General features: G+C 36.7%; 1 protein-coding gene across 1 annotated transcript; it reads left to right on the top strand.

Annotated features, from left to right (window-relative positions):
- On the top strand, positions 1-6,560 carry LOC114821770 (protein CROWDED NUCLEI 4-like). Its single transcript, XM_029095095.2, has 8 exons — positions 1-464; positions 1,142-1,351; positions 1,435-1,688; positions 2,065-2,335; positions 2,424-2,507; positions 2,607-4,483; positions 4,615-4,918; positions 6,028-6,560. The coding sequence occupies exons 1-7, from the start codon at positions 252-254 to the stop codon at positions 4,862-4,864; spliced, it is 3,159 nt and encodes a 1,052-aa protein (XP_028950928.2). The 5' UTR covers positions 1-251; the 3' UTR covers positions 4,865-4,918; positions 6,028-6,560.
- The last annotated feature ends 7,622 nt before the right edge of the window (positions 6,561-14,182 follow it).

Below are 14,182 nucleotides of genomic sequence, written 5' to 3'. Positions count from 1 at the left end.
AAGCTCACCCAACTCAGTCCAAAGAGTAAAAAGCTCTGCTGACCCAACGCACGGAACAAAGGCATCCAAAAAGCAGAGAGAGGAGAGATAGATAAAGAGAGAGAGGAAGAAGAAAGAACTTCGCTTCGAAAAAGAGAGTGAGTGAGGAGAGGGAAAGTTCAAGAAAAAGCTGAGGAGTGGGAGATCAAAAGGTGCTGAGAGAGAATCTAGGGCTTCGTTTCGTGGTACTGAACCGGTGATCCGACATCGTAATGGCGTCTCCACAGTCGGAACCCTTCGGGAGGACGCCGAGTTCCACCAGAGCTCTCTCAATAACTCCGGGCTCTAGGATTTTGCAGAGCCCTGGCTCCGTCAGCGATGAAACGATCTGGAAGCGCCTTAAAGAAGCCGGCTTTGACGAAGAATCGATTAAGCGGAGGGACAAGGCGGCGCTCATCACGTATATTGCGAAGCTTGAAGCCGAGGTTGTTTTCTCAACTCTGTACAATTTTGAATTTTGTGTTTTGAAATTTGAATTTTTGAATTCTACTCTCTAATTCCAACCGTGGGTATTTTGTTTAGTTGAATTTTTTGGATATAGTTTGTGGGAGGTGTGTATTGGCCGAATGTAGGATTTGGAAATTAACGGAATTCAATTTTTTATATAGATGAGTTTCTTGTTAGTTTCTCTGTTTGATTCGATTCGATTCTATGGCTGGTAAAGGTTGGAGATAGATAAATGAAATAGTTGAAAAAAAAAAAAACTTATATCCTTTCTAGTGAGTTTTGATTGGTCTCAGAAAATGAATATCGTAATAGAATGTGCTTGGACATGTTGGTATGTATACAATGAGTCCTGATAAGAAAACTATTCTATTTGATCCGAAGAAGAAATGGCATAAGTCGATATCAATTTCTATCATTTTCTACTTGGACCACAGAAAACCAATATAATGAATGGATCATAATTTTTTTTTCTTTCTAGGAAAGTACAACATTGAGTCTTTTTTGTGGTATTACTTTTGGTGGTGGGGATATTCTTTAATTTTTTTAATTTTTTATTTTTTTGAAGTGAGAAACTTGAATATGTTGTTCATATATTTTTGTGTGTGGTAGAAAATTTTCTTTTTGTTGTTTTGCTGACCAGTTTAGTTTAATTTAGATTTTTGACCACCAACACCACATGGGCCTTCTTATATTGGAAAGAAAAGAGTTGGCATCCAATTATGATCAAATTAAAGCCTCTGCCGAGACAGCTGAACTTCTGCATAAGTGTGATCAAGCTGCACATTTATCTGCTTTGGCTGATGCAAGGAAACGGGAGGAGTGCCTAAAAAAGACAGTAGGAGTCAAGGAAGAGTGTATAGCTAGTGTAAGCTTTCGACTGAGAATCTTTATGGTAACCATCTCCTTCATTTGCATGTGATGATAACATGTTCTTGCATGGAAATGTAGATTGAGAAGGCGATGCATGAGCTGCGTGCAGAATCTGCTGAAACAAAGGTTGCAGCTGACTGTAAATTGGCCGAAGCACAGAATATGGTGGAGGAGGCTCAGAAGAAATTCACTGATGCTGAGGTAAAGCTGCATGCAGCGGAATCTTTGCAAGCAGAAGCTTGTCGTTTTCACCATATTGCTGAAAGAAAGATGCAAGAAGTCGAAGCTCGTGAAGATGATCTTAGGAGGAACATTCTGGCCTTCAAGATGGAGTATGTGTTTTAAGTTATTTTTAAAATAATGATTAACTTTCTCAGTCTTAGAATCTGTCAGCTTTACCATCACCTGTCAGATAAATACATTTCAGACAAATTCTCATTTGCGGGGCTTGAATGAGGGACAAGTGAGGAACAATGCATCAAGGGATGGATTCACTTAAAATGAATTATTAATTCAACAGTTGTATTAAATCTTGCCATTAAATGCATTGTCCCCCACCTATCCCTCAATGTAGGTCCTTTAGGTGAGTGCTGTTCTAGGCAGGCTAGCTCAATACACAATTTCTGTATCTTCTATGCATAACATCAGTAGATTTTTTTTTTTTTTTTTTGGGACTTTATTGATTTTGATTTTCTTTTGATTTTGTAGTTGTGAAACAAAAGAGAAAGAGATAAGCCTTGAAAGACAATCTTTAAGTGAAAGGCAGAAATCCTTGCAGCAAGAACAAGACAGATTACTTGATGCACAAGCTCTGCTTAACCAAAGGGAGGATTTCATATTTGGTCGATCTCAGGAACTGAATCGACTTGAAAAAGAGTTAGAAGACGTAAAAACAAAGGTTGAGAAAGAGCGTAGAGCCCTAAATGATGGGAAATTGAATCTGGATCTGACTGAGGCTTCCCTTATTAATAGAGAGGAGGTTCGCATTTTTAAATTCTTTTCCCAATCCGAATGTTATTTGTTTATTGAAATCTTCACTAGTGTGATTCTGTTTCGAGTGATTGCAGGCATTGACCAGAAGAGAAGCTCTATTGAACAAAAAAGAGCAAGAGATACTTGCTTTGCAGGAAAAACTTGTGAGCAAGGAATCTGTGAGTAATTTAATAGTCTATTTCCTGTTAAATTTGTTCTGATGTTGACTTAATATCTGTTAATTCTTTCTTAACCTCAGTCTTATATGGATGGTCCAGGATGTGATTAAGAAAGCCATAGCAAGTCACGAAGCTGATTTGAGGAAAAAGAAATCTGAATTGGAAACGGAGCTGGACATCAAGCGGAAATCATTTGAAGATGAAATTGAGGCCAAGAGACGGGCTTGGGAGTTGAGGGAGGTGGATCTCAGTCAACGGGATGACCTACTGCGTGAAAGGGAGCATGAATTGGAAGTTCAATTGAGGGCATTGGTGGATAGGGAGAAAGAAGTGACAGGCATGTCAAATCTTGTTGGCAAGAAAGAAAAAACTTTAAGAGAGGCTGAGAAGGAGTTTGAGATGAATAGTGGTATTTTGCAAAGAGAAAAGGAAGAAATTATCAAAATGAAGCTAGAACTTCAAAGCTCCTTGGATTCACTTGAAGAAAAAAGGAAACAACTTGATTGTGCTAGGGAGAGGTTTGAGCTTTTGAAATCTGAAACAAGTGAGCTATCGGATCTTGAGATGAAGCTTAAAGAAGAAATAGATTTAGTCAGGGCTCAAAAGCTAGAGTTGATGGCGGAGGCAGATGAATTGGCCATAGAGAAAGCCAAGTTTGAATCTGAGTGGGAATTGATTGATGAAAAGAGAGAAGAACTGCGTAAGGAAGTGGAGCGTGTATCAGAGGAGAGGTTGGCGATCTCAAAATTTATCAAGGATGAGCATGACAACCTGAGGCGAGAGAAGGATGAAATGCGAGATCAGCACAAACGGGATGTGGAATCACTTGTCAGTGAGCGGGAGGACTTCATGAGTAAGATGGTCCATGAGCGTACTGAGTGGTTCAGTAAGATGCAGAAGGAGCGTGCAGATTTCTTACTGGAAATTGAGATACGGAAGGGAGAGTTGGAGAACTGTATAGATAAAAAACATGAAGAGTTAGAATGTTCATTGAAGGAAAAGGAGATTGCCTTTGAGCAAGAAAAGAAAAATGAAGTTCAGAATATCAGCTCCCTTAAGGAAGAAGCAGAAAAAGAGAGAGAGCAGGTTGCTCTAGAAAGGAAAAAGCTCGAGTCTGAGAGAATAGAGATAAATTTGGATCGTGAGCGAAGGGATCGTGAATGGGCAGAGCTAAATAATTCGATTGAGGAACTGAAGGTTCAGAGGGAGAAACTAAAAGAACAGAGGGAATTATTGCACGCTGATAGAGGAGAGATTCTTGGTCATATCCAACACCTGAAGGAACTGGAACATTTGAAGGCTGCTTTAGATAGTGCATCTGTGGCTGACATGCAACAATCTAATTTGGGGCCTCGCAGCCGGAAAACTTCTAGACGATATTTGAAGCAGACAACTTCTGTACGAGACACCGATGTTAATTCGCATAATGAAGTAAATGCTGCCAACATTAGCATCCCATCCATGCTGAAGACAGGGTTGTCTCCTTCCAGTTCTGCTCGTTTCTCGTGGTTAAGACGTTGCACGGAATTGTTCTCTAAAAACTCTTCTGAGAAGCAACAATTGGAATTTGAAGAAAGCCATGAGATCTCTCGGGGAAAAACAAACTTGACAGTAACTGAACAGGTAGAAACATCAAGTAAATATGATGGGCATCGGTACATGGGAAATGGCAGTTCACCTGCATTTTCCAGCAAGAGACAGAGTGCTTTTGGTGGACCAAAGGTTTTTGTTGAAGTTCCCTTTGTTGGTGACAATGCAAATGGAACAAAGGATTCTGAAATTAAGGAAGTTGATGGTGAAAGTTGTGACCCTGTAGTCTCTGAACAAGTCTTCAAGGGAGGAAGAAAAAGAAGAGTGGACAAATCATCATCCAATGGCTGTTTTGATCCAGTACTTGAGCCTAGGCAGAATGTTAAGAAAAGGAGGCAACAGCAGGATGCCATTGTGAACTCCTCAGAACATGCCATTAGCCACTGGTATAACACTTAAACTCTTTACTGTCTTTTGCCAGTATCTCTGGTAAAAGTACCTTAATAATTCATCATTTCATCTACTTCAATTGTTTGAGAAAATTTTGAACTGAGTCATATATGTATTTTGGCTTCAGTGTTGCATCAACTCAGGAAAAAGTGCTGGAGGATCAGCATGTATCAGTGCCATGTGATCAATTTCGTGAAGGTGCTGAAGAGGGTAGTGTTTTAATAGTAGATAAAGTCACAAAGGTTACTGAAGTGATTTTTGAGGAGAGTGTAACTGGCACTCTTTCCAATGAAGACAAATTCGAGGCACAGAATTCTGTTGTGGAACCACACCATGTAAAGAATGGTGTCTTGCCCTGTGACACTAAGGCTCGGTAAAAGATACAAGAATTGAACTTGGGGGATGCTGGACAAGTTGTTGACCACTGCCAGGTATTATTTAATTATGCCTGCTCTGATGTTTTTCCTTGCGGATGTAAAGCATTAAATTCTGCTTCTTAATCATATAAAGTCTTTGCATGGGATGCTTTGTGTGATAATTATGTTTGCATATATTGCAATTTGAAGTGTTTACATTGCTAGCATCAACAGAAAGGACATGGAATTGATTGTGTCAGTTAAGTTAACAATAAGCAGGATTGCTCCCACTGATTTGAACGTTCTTGAAGGCCTCTACTAAAATCATGATTATGTGTTTCTTATTATTTTTTGAAGTTGTGCTTTTGATTGTTTAACATCAATAATTTTTTATTTGGATTATATCAATTAATCGTGTGTGCTTTTGTTGGCTGTGGGGTGATGTCAGTTGTTGAATAGGATTGATTTTAATGCAAGTATAAAACCGGATTTAGGTTTATAAAAAGGTATTTTGTTCTGGCAATGCTTTGGAGTTGCTTGATATCCGGATAACATTTTTTCATTCTATGCGGTTAATATGCTGTGAAAAGTATGCATAAATTATGGGATCTGATGGAGTGTGCGGATATCTCTCAGAAGATTATCTTACTGGAAGGAATAGTTAGTTTTAATTTCTCTGTGATTGTCATTCCAGACCCCATTTCCCCAATAAAAAGTTAAGAGTTTGTCAGTTAACTGTATTATGTTAAGGCACAAAATCTCTGTATTAAAGTGCGATAATTTTGTTGTTTCGCTTGATGTCAATTATTGCTTGTGATGTTTAATCCCTTTTGTTATGGCTGAAGGAAAATCTATTTTCTATAAATTTTGATTTTTTAAGTTCTATTGGAATCTGAGCAGAGCTGCAATTTTTGTTCTGTACCATTATTTGCGGAGATATTATGCCCTGCATTGAATGGTTGTTTCCCAGCCCTCTAAAATTTAGTCTAGTTGTACTGGAGTCAAATTCATGATAGTTTATGAGTCAGCTAAAATAGTTTTAGACAAAAATCTTTGGAACTATGCAGTTCCGCGCGAACTGCACAGACCTTGCATCTTCTATTTATGAAATCGTACCGCTGCTTCTGTACTCTTTATTTTCTTGCGGTTATGGCTTTGAAACTAATGAATGCGTTGATATGCAGATTCAAGAGGAAGATATAACGAAAAGAATTTGCAGTCGGAGTGAGATGATATTGGAAAAGTGTGTACAGAAGCTTAGATATGAAGAGACAAATCAGAAAGCTTACATGGTAAAAAGAGAGTAGTGGTAGAACTTTGGTTGTTGATAGTGTACTTTAGTTTGTTTCCTGGATGGTGAAATAGATCGTGCCACCCCTACTGGTTATCGCTTTTTGAATTTCATTAAGGTGCGTGTAAGTAATGCGAAGTCGTTCTTGCTGATGAGATCTAGTTTGGAGTGGGACAATTTGTGAATGTTTGGTTCTTCCGGTATGATATTTGTTTTCCCCTTGGAGTTGGTGCTTCAGGGGAAACGTGGAGTTTGGTGTGGCATGTTGTTTGTAAGATATAGGACCTTATTTTGTTTGATGATCAAGGGATTTGTCTGGTTGTTGCTGCTACACTTCGAGAGGCCAACTATATTTCAAGTTGCAGTACCATTTGTAAACAGTAAGTGATTTGCCAAGCGTTAATTAATCTTAGTTGAGTAAGTTAATTATCGTTGCCGCTAATTATGCCGATTATGTGTATTTAATTAACTGGTTTATGACTAGGGTTTAGTTTATTTTCATGGTCTGGATAAGGATCGGGAGGCCCTAGAATTATCCACGAACTCTTTTTTTTTTTTTTTTTTTCTGTACAATTTTTTTTTTGGAGAAATTAGGTTTACGTCCTTCCTTTTGGTACTCCATTAATTAAAATCCTATTCATTTTTAATTTTTGATCAAGGGAGTATTAATAACATTATTAATTATTTGAATAATAAAATATTTTTATTTTTCAATATATACTGTTAAAAATGTTACAATTAGTATATTTATATTTATGGGTAAATTTTTTATTATATATTTTTATTTTTAGTTTGTACTTATTTTTAATTTGCAAATATTTTTTAATTTGTACCAATATTTTTGTGCCCATATATTAGTTTCTTTTTGTGCCCATATTTTTTAAAGTTTTATTTGTGTTTGTATCCATGTGTATACCATCACGTGATATTGTATATTTAATCAATGATAGAAAAATTACGTATGGTATATTTATGTTTTATGTCTAAACTTTGTATCATATATTTATATTTTTAGTTTGTACCTACTTTTAATTTGCAACATTTTTTTTTTAATTTGCAGTATTTTTTTTAGTTTTATTTTGTACTTATGTATTAATTTCTTTTAGGGTCTATATTTTTAAAAAATTCATTTGTACTCATAATTTTTTAATCTTTTATATGTACCCTAATTTATTTATAATGTATCCATTCTTCTTTATTAATGTACATATGTGAAATGTGCCAATTTTTTTGTAAAATGTACCAATTTTTTTAACACTATGGATACATTCTTTTGCCATTTATTATTTCTTATTTTTACATAGTTTTTATCCATTTATTCAATCAAAATGTTTGAATTCTTTTATTGTAACCGTTTCTAATAGTATTATAATGGGAGATTTTAAATTTATAGGATTATAAATCTCATAAAATATCAAACAATTAATGTCAAAATTATAAAACTATAAATATTAATAGTAATATAATGAGGTGTACAAAGTCAAGGGACTTTGATCAAACTTTGAATACTATTAAGGTTTTAATCAAAGAATGTTAAGGATTAGGGACTGCATTCAAAGTTTTTTTTTTTTTATTTGTTTCGGTCCTTTTTGATTGAATGATTGAAAAGGATAAGAGGACGCAAATTGACAAGGCAACTATGCTTTAGAGATGGAGTTAACCAACATAGACGTTTCATTAAACATGAAAAATGGCTTACGACGCCCATCAACCATTTTGGAACCCCCTTTCCATTTACCCATTATTCTTATTGAATTTAGCAAGGTTTTAAAAGACGCCAGACGTTAGTTGTGCGACGAGCTGAGGCCGTGCGCCTAGGCGGTTAGGCGGGGTTTAGGCTGATTAAACTAAATCCATTACATTTCATGTAATTAAGTGTATATTTATACTTAAAATATATATAATTTCATCATAAATTACAAAATAGAATGACACATATATTATGAAGTATTGGAACATAATGAAAACATGAGAACAAGCATATAATGTGTGCTCATTTAAGTATTCTACAAATCTCTTACAATTTATTGAAAAAAAAATGCAAAATAAAAATTATCTATTTTCTGCCTAAGTGAGTCGCAACCTAGGCGGGTTTGGGCAGGCTAGGCAGGTGCCTCGGCGGTCTAGGCGGGCGCCTCAGTCGGTTTATGCTTCTTCTTTTCTTAATTTTCAAACGCCTAGGCATTAATCGGGGCGGTGAACAACCATCTAACGCCTAAGCAAGGATTTTTAGAATAGTGGAATTTAGAGTTCTTTAGATTTTGGCTCTTACTATTTTTAGAATTTAGGGCTAAAGTCATAGTTATCTAGTATAGTTTACTCGTGTGATGAGAGAGAGAGAGAGAGAGAGAGAGAGATGTAAAGTTATTCTTGAGGATTTAAGCTAATTTGTATAATAACTATTTATAATGATTGTTTTGGTCGAAGAGCCATTTATATTGATTTGAAACGAACTTATAACGTTTTACTTACAAGTGGTGAAATTTTTTGCTAAATCATAATGCAAGTGATTGAATCATGAGTATGAGTTGGTGGAGCAATTTATCAGCTTATTTTGATTATTTATATTATGACTCGTTTACTAATACGTAATTAGAATGAGATGAATTGAATTGAGGATGAGTTGTAATTCGAATGAGTCAGAATTGGTTTCCTATTAAAGTTGTTTACTAAAGTGTTCTGGATTCAGATAATGAATTGTAATTAATTTCATTTAAGTTTTTACTAATCTACTTGAATCGGAATTGAAACTAATATGCTTACTAAAATACTCGCCCTAAATTAATAATTTTATTTACTAATTAATATAAAAAAATCAAATACACTTTTCTACCAATATTAAAAATGCTACAATGTACTTTAAAACCTTTTTTCAGAATTTTAATTATTCTAATATTTTTATTTTTGTTGTAGGCATAATTTACTAAACAATTATGGAGGCCAGAGAGAGAGGGGTACGGCATAGATAGAGAGAAAGAGAGAGATTTGTAATTGTGGGTGTGTTCTATTCCACCTCATTGTGCCTTTATTTATAGTAGTAGGAAGGGTAAAACATTTCCCTTTAGGATTACAACATTTAATAGGTACTATACTCCTAATAGGAATATAAGATACATTCCCATATCTACTAGGATTTACACAATCACATTCTTATTCCAATAAGATTGCAACACTCCCCCTTGAGTATGTAAATACTCAAGTAAATGACGCATCAAGTCTTTAGTGATGAAGCAAGTATAGTTGATGAAGTCGTCGGCACAATGAGCAAATGCGAGTCTCAGATCAACGGAAGAATGCATAAAAAGTAAAACTCACAAAACCTCGCTATGGTAAAACCCAAGGTGGGAGAAAAACCCATAAACTAAGGAGAAAAGTGAGAAGTTGCATTAAGTCAAAACTATACGTCTTTTGGATGCAAGTAGAATAGCTCACAAGGGTATGATCAGCTTAGGATGGGTGCCTCGTTAAAACCTAGTTAGGTAGCAAAAACCCAGTGGGAAAAATGCTTCTAATCGTAGGGAAAAAAAGTACATTAAGATCAAGTAAGTATACTTCTGGATACTCCCCCTGAGTTTGACATAACTTCCAAATGAGAACTACAAGCATTGCATATGAATAATTAGGCATACCAATTCCTCGGACAAGCTTCTGGGAGGTTGACTTCAGCAGTGACATCATGTAGAGGTCGACAAGGTTGTCTGGGATCGGCTTGCATGACTTCAATCTCCTGATGCTTTGCTGATGTAGATGTAGATGCAATATGTCTTGGCGTTGACTTTGTGTATCATGGCTTGGTTTGGTTGATACATGCGGCATAATCTTCATGGATCGTCGTGGGACTCAACGATGGATGAAAACACAGCAAGTACTTCGAATATGCTCAACAAGAACTCATAACCATGTCTTACTTATGGCGTAGTGAAGTGAGATGAGTCTTGGAACGATTCGAAGATTTTGCAACTATGGTCATATCGTGGACCTCCAAGATATTGCGATATCCCTAACGGTAAAGACATAACCATTTGGGGATTTACCTTGTGCGAGTTTGATAAGTAACCTGCGTCAGCATAACAAACAAGAAAAACATTTTTTTGAGGATTAGGGGGGTTGGATCCGCTAAGATGCATTGGGATTTGCCCATGTAGTACCTTTAGGGTAGTCTTTAATACCAATTCAATGGTTGCGTGTAGGCGCGATGCTGCATCTTTATCAAAAGCAACAACGAAGGATATGTCCTATCTAAATACAATGAGCTAAGTACAACGAAGCGCAAAGTTGAACTTTAAATATGGAATTTTGGATTCCATAACCTCTTCAAGGGTCTCATTTACATATAACGTATGGACGATCAAGGGTATACTCAAAGATGACACATTCAGGGTGTAGTTCGACTGGTAAACCAAAATACCATTATAACAATGCTTCAACTTCGGGTTAAGGCATAAACGAGTTTTCCCAATATCCTTCATCTCAAATTCCGTCTTCAGGTGCGAGGTAGTTTTGCTCAAGCTCTTCCAGAGTCTTAGTGAGATTCGTGTTAACGACATAAACTGTAACTCTGGCAATTTGGAATAAGACTTCATAGTTTAACACGCAAGGGCGTGATTCATATCCCTGACTGATCAAATAATCATATAGACGGGTATACCACGTCCGTCGGATTTTTCAATCCATAAGTGAACGCCTCAAAACAAGTTAAGAGGGTGTTTCGTGGTTTTGGAACTATTTGAACCAGTCCATGTAATTCTTCGGGAACTTACATGTAAATCTCCGTATCTATATCCCCATGGAGAAAACACTAACCACATTTCATAATGCTGCTATCAATCAAAGGACGTTTGAGAGAAACCTTGTGTCATAAGGCGTGCATCATATTGTACTATTTCATTCATCTCATAACGCTTCGTTTCCCACTTGTAACACAACAAGGTTATCTTGGGCAGTGTAGGGACAATAGGTCCAATACACACTTTGGTAAGGAATTTAACCTGGATTGTAACTTTAATTGTCCAATCAGTTATACTTTGTCATTTAATCAATGGAACACGGTTCGATATCGTCGTTTTTCATTTATGTTGGTAGCTACCATATAAGTGAAAACATCATCGATGATAATCTCATTTCAATTCCATTTTCTCATCCAAACTAGTATACTGGACCAAGAACTTTAAGTTTCGAGAGAAATCCAGATTAATCTCATGAAATGGAAATGATTTGAGACAACGATTGAGTTTAGATTCATTGTCATGCCGCATCTTCCTCTTCTAGGGAAGTGAATCCTATGAACCGAATGATCTGTCGTGCTCAAGGCCAAGACAGATTGATTGGCTATTCGCCACTGTACCGGACCATCCAACAAGGGCGTCCAAACCGTCCAACAGGGGTGGCACACCTTCCAGGGATGTTGACTCGATGTTCGTTAAGTACATCTATCCTTGCAAGCATGTTTGCAGCTGATATATGATCTTGTCACTTTAGCTAGATCAGAGTAATACGTCTGGAGCAACATTCTGAAAACTAGAATTCATCGCACTTACTTATCATACTTGTGCGGTTTGGGGATCGAGATGAGATATAGTGTGCAACGTCCAAGCAAATTTGCCTCGTTCTTCAAGAATGTTGACATTCTTATCTCCCCTTAACGACGGGAAGATTGTCTCATTAAGGCGACAACCCGCAAATGAGCGATAAAGAGATAGCGTGCAAGGGCTCGAAGAGAGTTAGTGTGAAGGAGAATCATGATCGACAAAAGATACACATCCTTCTTTGAGGACACATGGTGGTACGTTGCGGCGGCACAACTTGGCACATGGAATGCACACCCAAATGTGTAAATACGAAAATCGTAAGGTTCGTACCCAGTAACCAACTGTAACGTCATATAGGTTGGGTGGCAATGGGCCTCAAGGCAGACCAACATAACTGCGTACAAGGATTGCATAGCCCTAAGTAGAAACTGAAAACGTGGTACGTTTACCAAAATTCAGGCGATCATTTAAATTGCGCTTTATGATCGCTAGGCGAGGCTATTTGGGGTGAACATGAGAATTCGATGTTTAATTATAAACCCAAAATACATGCAATACTTTATTGAAAACCGTCGATATAAACTCTCCATCATTATCCAGTCTCCCAGACCTTAAGGGATAAGTAGGGTGGTGAACCTTTAATCGGCCATGAGGTTTAGCACTAATGTTTGTGGACAAACATGTGACCAGTTTGTCGATTAATCAACCAAAACCATAAGTAGTTATATGGTCCGCATTTTGGTTGGAGTAGTCCACATATATTCCCTTGAATCCACTTATGAAAAAAGGGTGATTTTGTATCTTTGCAAGGAATGATATAGAAAATCAATTTTCCTAATGAGCAGGCTTCGACTCTATTTTCTTTAGTGGTTTCATTTATGATCATTGTCATCTCGAATATCCTTAAAAACTCAACGTCATGGAGAATGTAAGGTCCCTTAAATGGTGATTCAGTACCATTCATACAACGAGGAGCGTGCCAATGCTCTTAATCAGGTTGGATAAACCTGAAGTTGTTGTTAGAGATGTGATTTAGGTGTAAAGTTAGTGTGCGTAGTACGCACTCATCCAGACAACTAACCCATATTCCTACATAATCACGTGTTTAATTGAATCGGTCACATGTATTAAGAAACATGATTCAATTAACTCATATTTGAGGACAATATCAATAAGATTATCCATAAGTAAAACATACACCAAACTTGAATCCAAGAACATGGAAAAATGTTCACAAAGTAAATGGTTTACTAAGGGGATTCGGCCAACAAGGCCATCCATGTCAAAATTTTGCTCGTCCATCGGTGTTTGGTGGAGCAAAATTAGTCTCACGTATTGACTACTAGAATGGTACTCCTTAACAACATTGGTTGGTGCACGAATAGGTGCTTAACCAATGGCCTATTCCATCGAGACATAAATAGATTCTGTAGGGTTAAGGTTCGAGAATATTTTTCCTTATTCTTGAAGTTTTAGATCTTAGGTACCAAGGATCATGCTGTGGGCATGATGCCACACCTTAGCCTGCCCTGATTCTACCATATGTTTGTGGTAGTAATTAGATCCGAGAATTTGGTAAACTTATGCTTTCTACACTGCTACTTCAGGGGCGAGTTAGAAACAAGGAAGGACTAGAAAAGTATTCTCCAGTCAAAATTTGATCGGATTTATAAACTTCAGAATTGTACTCATTCATGGATGTAATCATGGTGTGCTTTAGGCAATGTCTTTCATGATTAGACGATCCGTATAAGCGAGCCAAAGTGCCATGGAATCCTTGTTCAGGAGGTATTTCCATTTGTAATGCTTTGAGCATAAGTCTTCGAATGAAGATCATGACAGAGGCTTATTTAGCTCTTTCATGCCATTGTTGGCTTTCAATGGTGTCTCAGCTTCTTGATAGTGGAGATTCACATCTTGTACCCCACATAAAGTGGTTTTTTATAAGAAACGTCCAAATCAGGAAAATTGAACTTGTGAGGGTTCGACAATCCACTGAATTTGGAAGGAACAAGTTTGTGATTGGTGCTATGGGAATGAATCATCCATAAGCATCAAAGTTATAATATTCGAGTTCTAAGACATGGTTTTCATGAAAAACGTCGGGTTTTAATGAGTGTATTGTTTTATGAAAACTTTGGGTTTTAAAGGCACTAAATTTGAAACTATAGGTTCAATTTAGTTTATGAACGTTTAGTTCATAAAAGAGAGGTTCCTGCAAGAACACAGAATGCAATATACAATTACGTGTAGTAGATTTGGGTTGCTTCAGGAACTCAAGTGTGAGTGCTTCAGGACTACGAAAGTGGGTCAACGGTTCAAAGAATAGAAATAAATTATTGAATCGTTAATGTCCAAAAGTGATCTTCAGGTCAATAATTTTGGATTCATTATCAGATTAATGGACTGCAGGTCACTTTTAATTAATTCAATAAATCGGGCCGTACAAAGTCGATTATAGAAGCAAAATAATATTAACAGACGGGTTAAAATTATTTAGAATGCTAAAATAATAGCATT

Source organism: Malus domestica, chromosome 15, assembly GCF_042453785.1.
Source record: "Malus domestica chromosome 15, GDT2T_hap1".
Lineage (NCBI taxonomy): Eukaryota > Viridiplantae > Streptophyta > Magnoliopsida > Rosales > Rosaceae > Malus > Malus domestica.
Note: the sequence above shows the minus strand (reverse complement) of the source record. Positions and strands in the feature narration are given on the sequence as shown.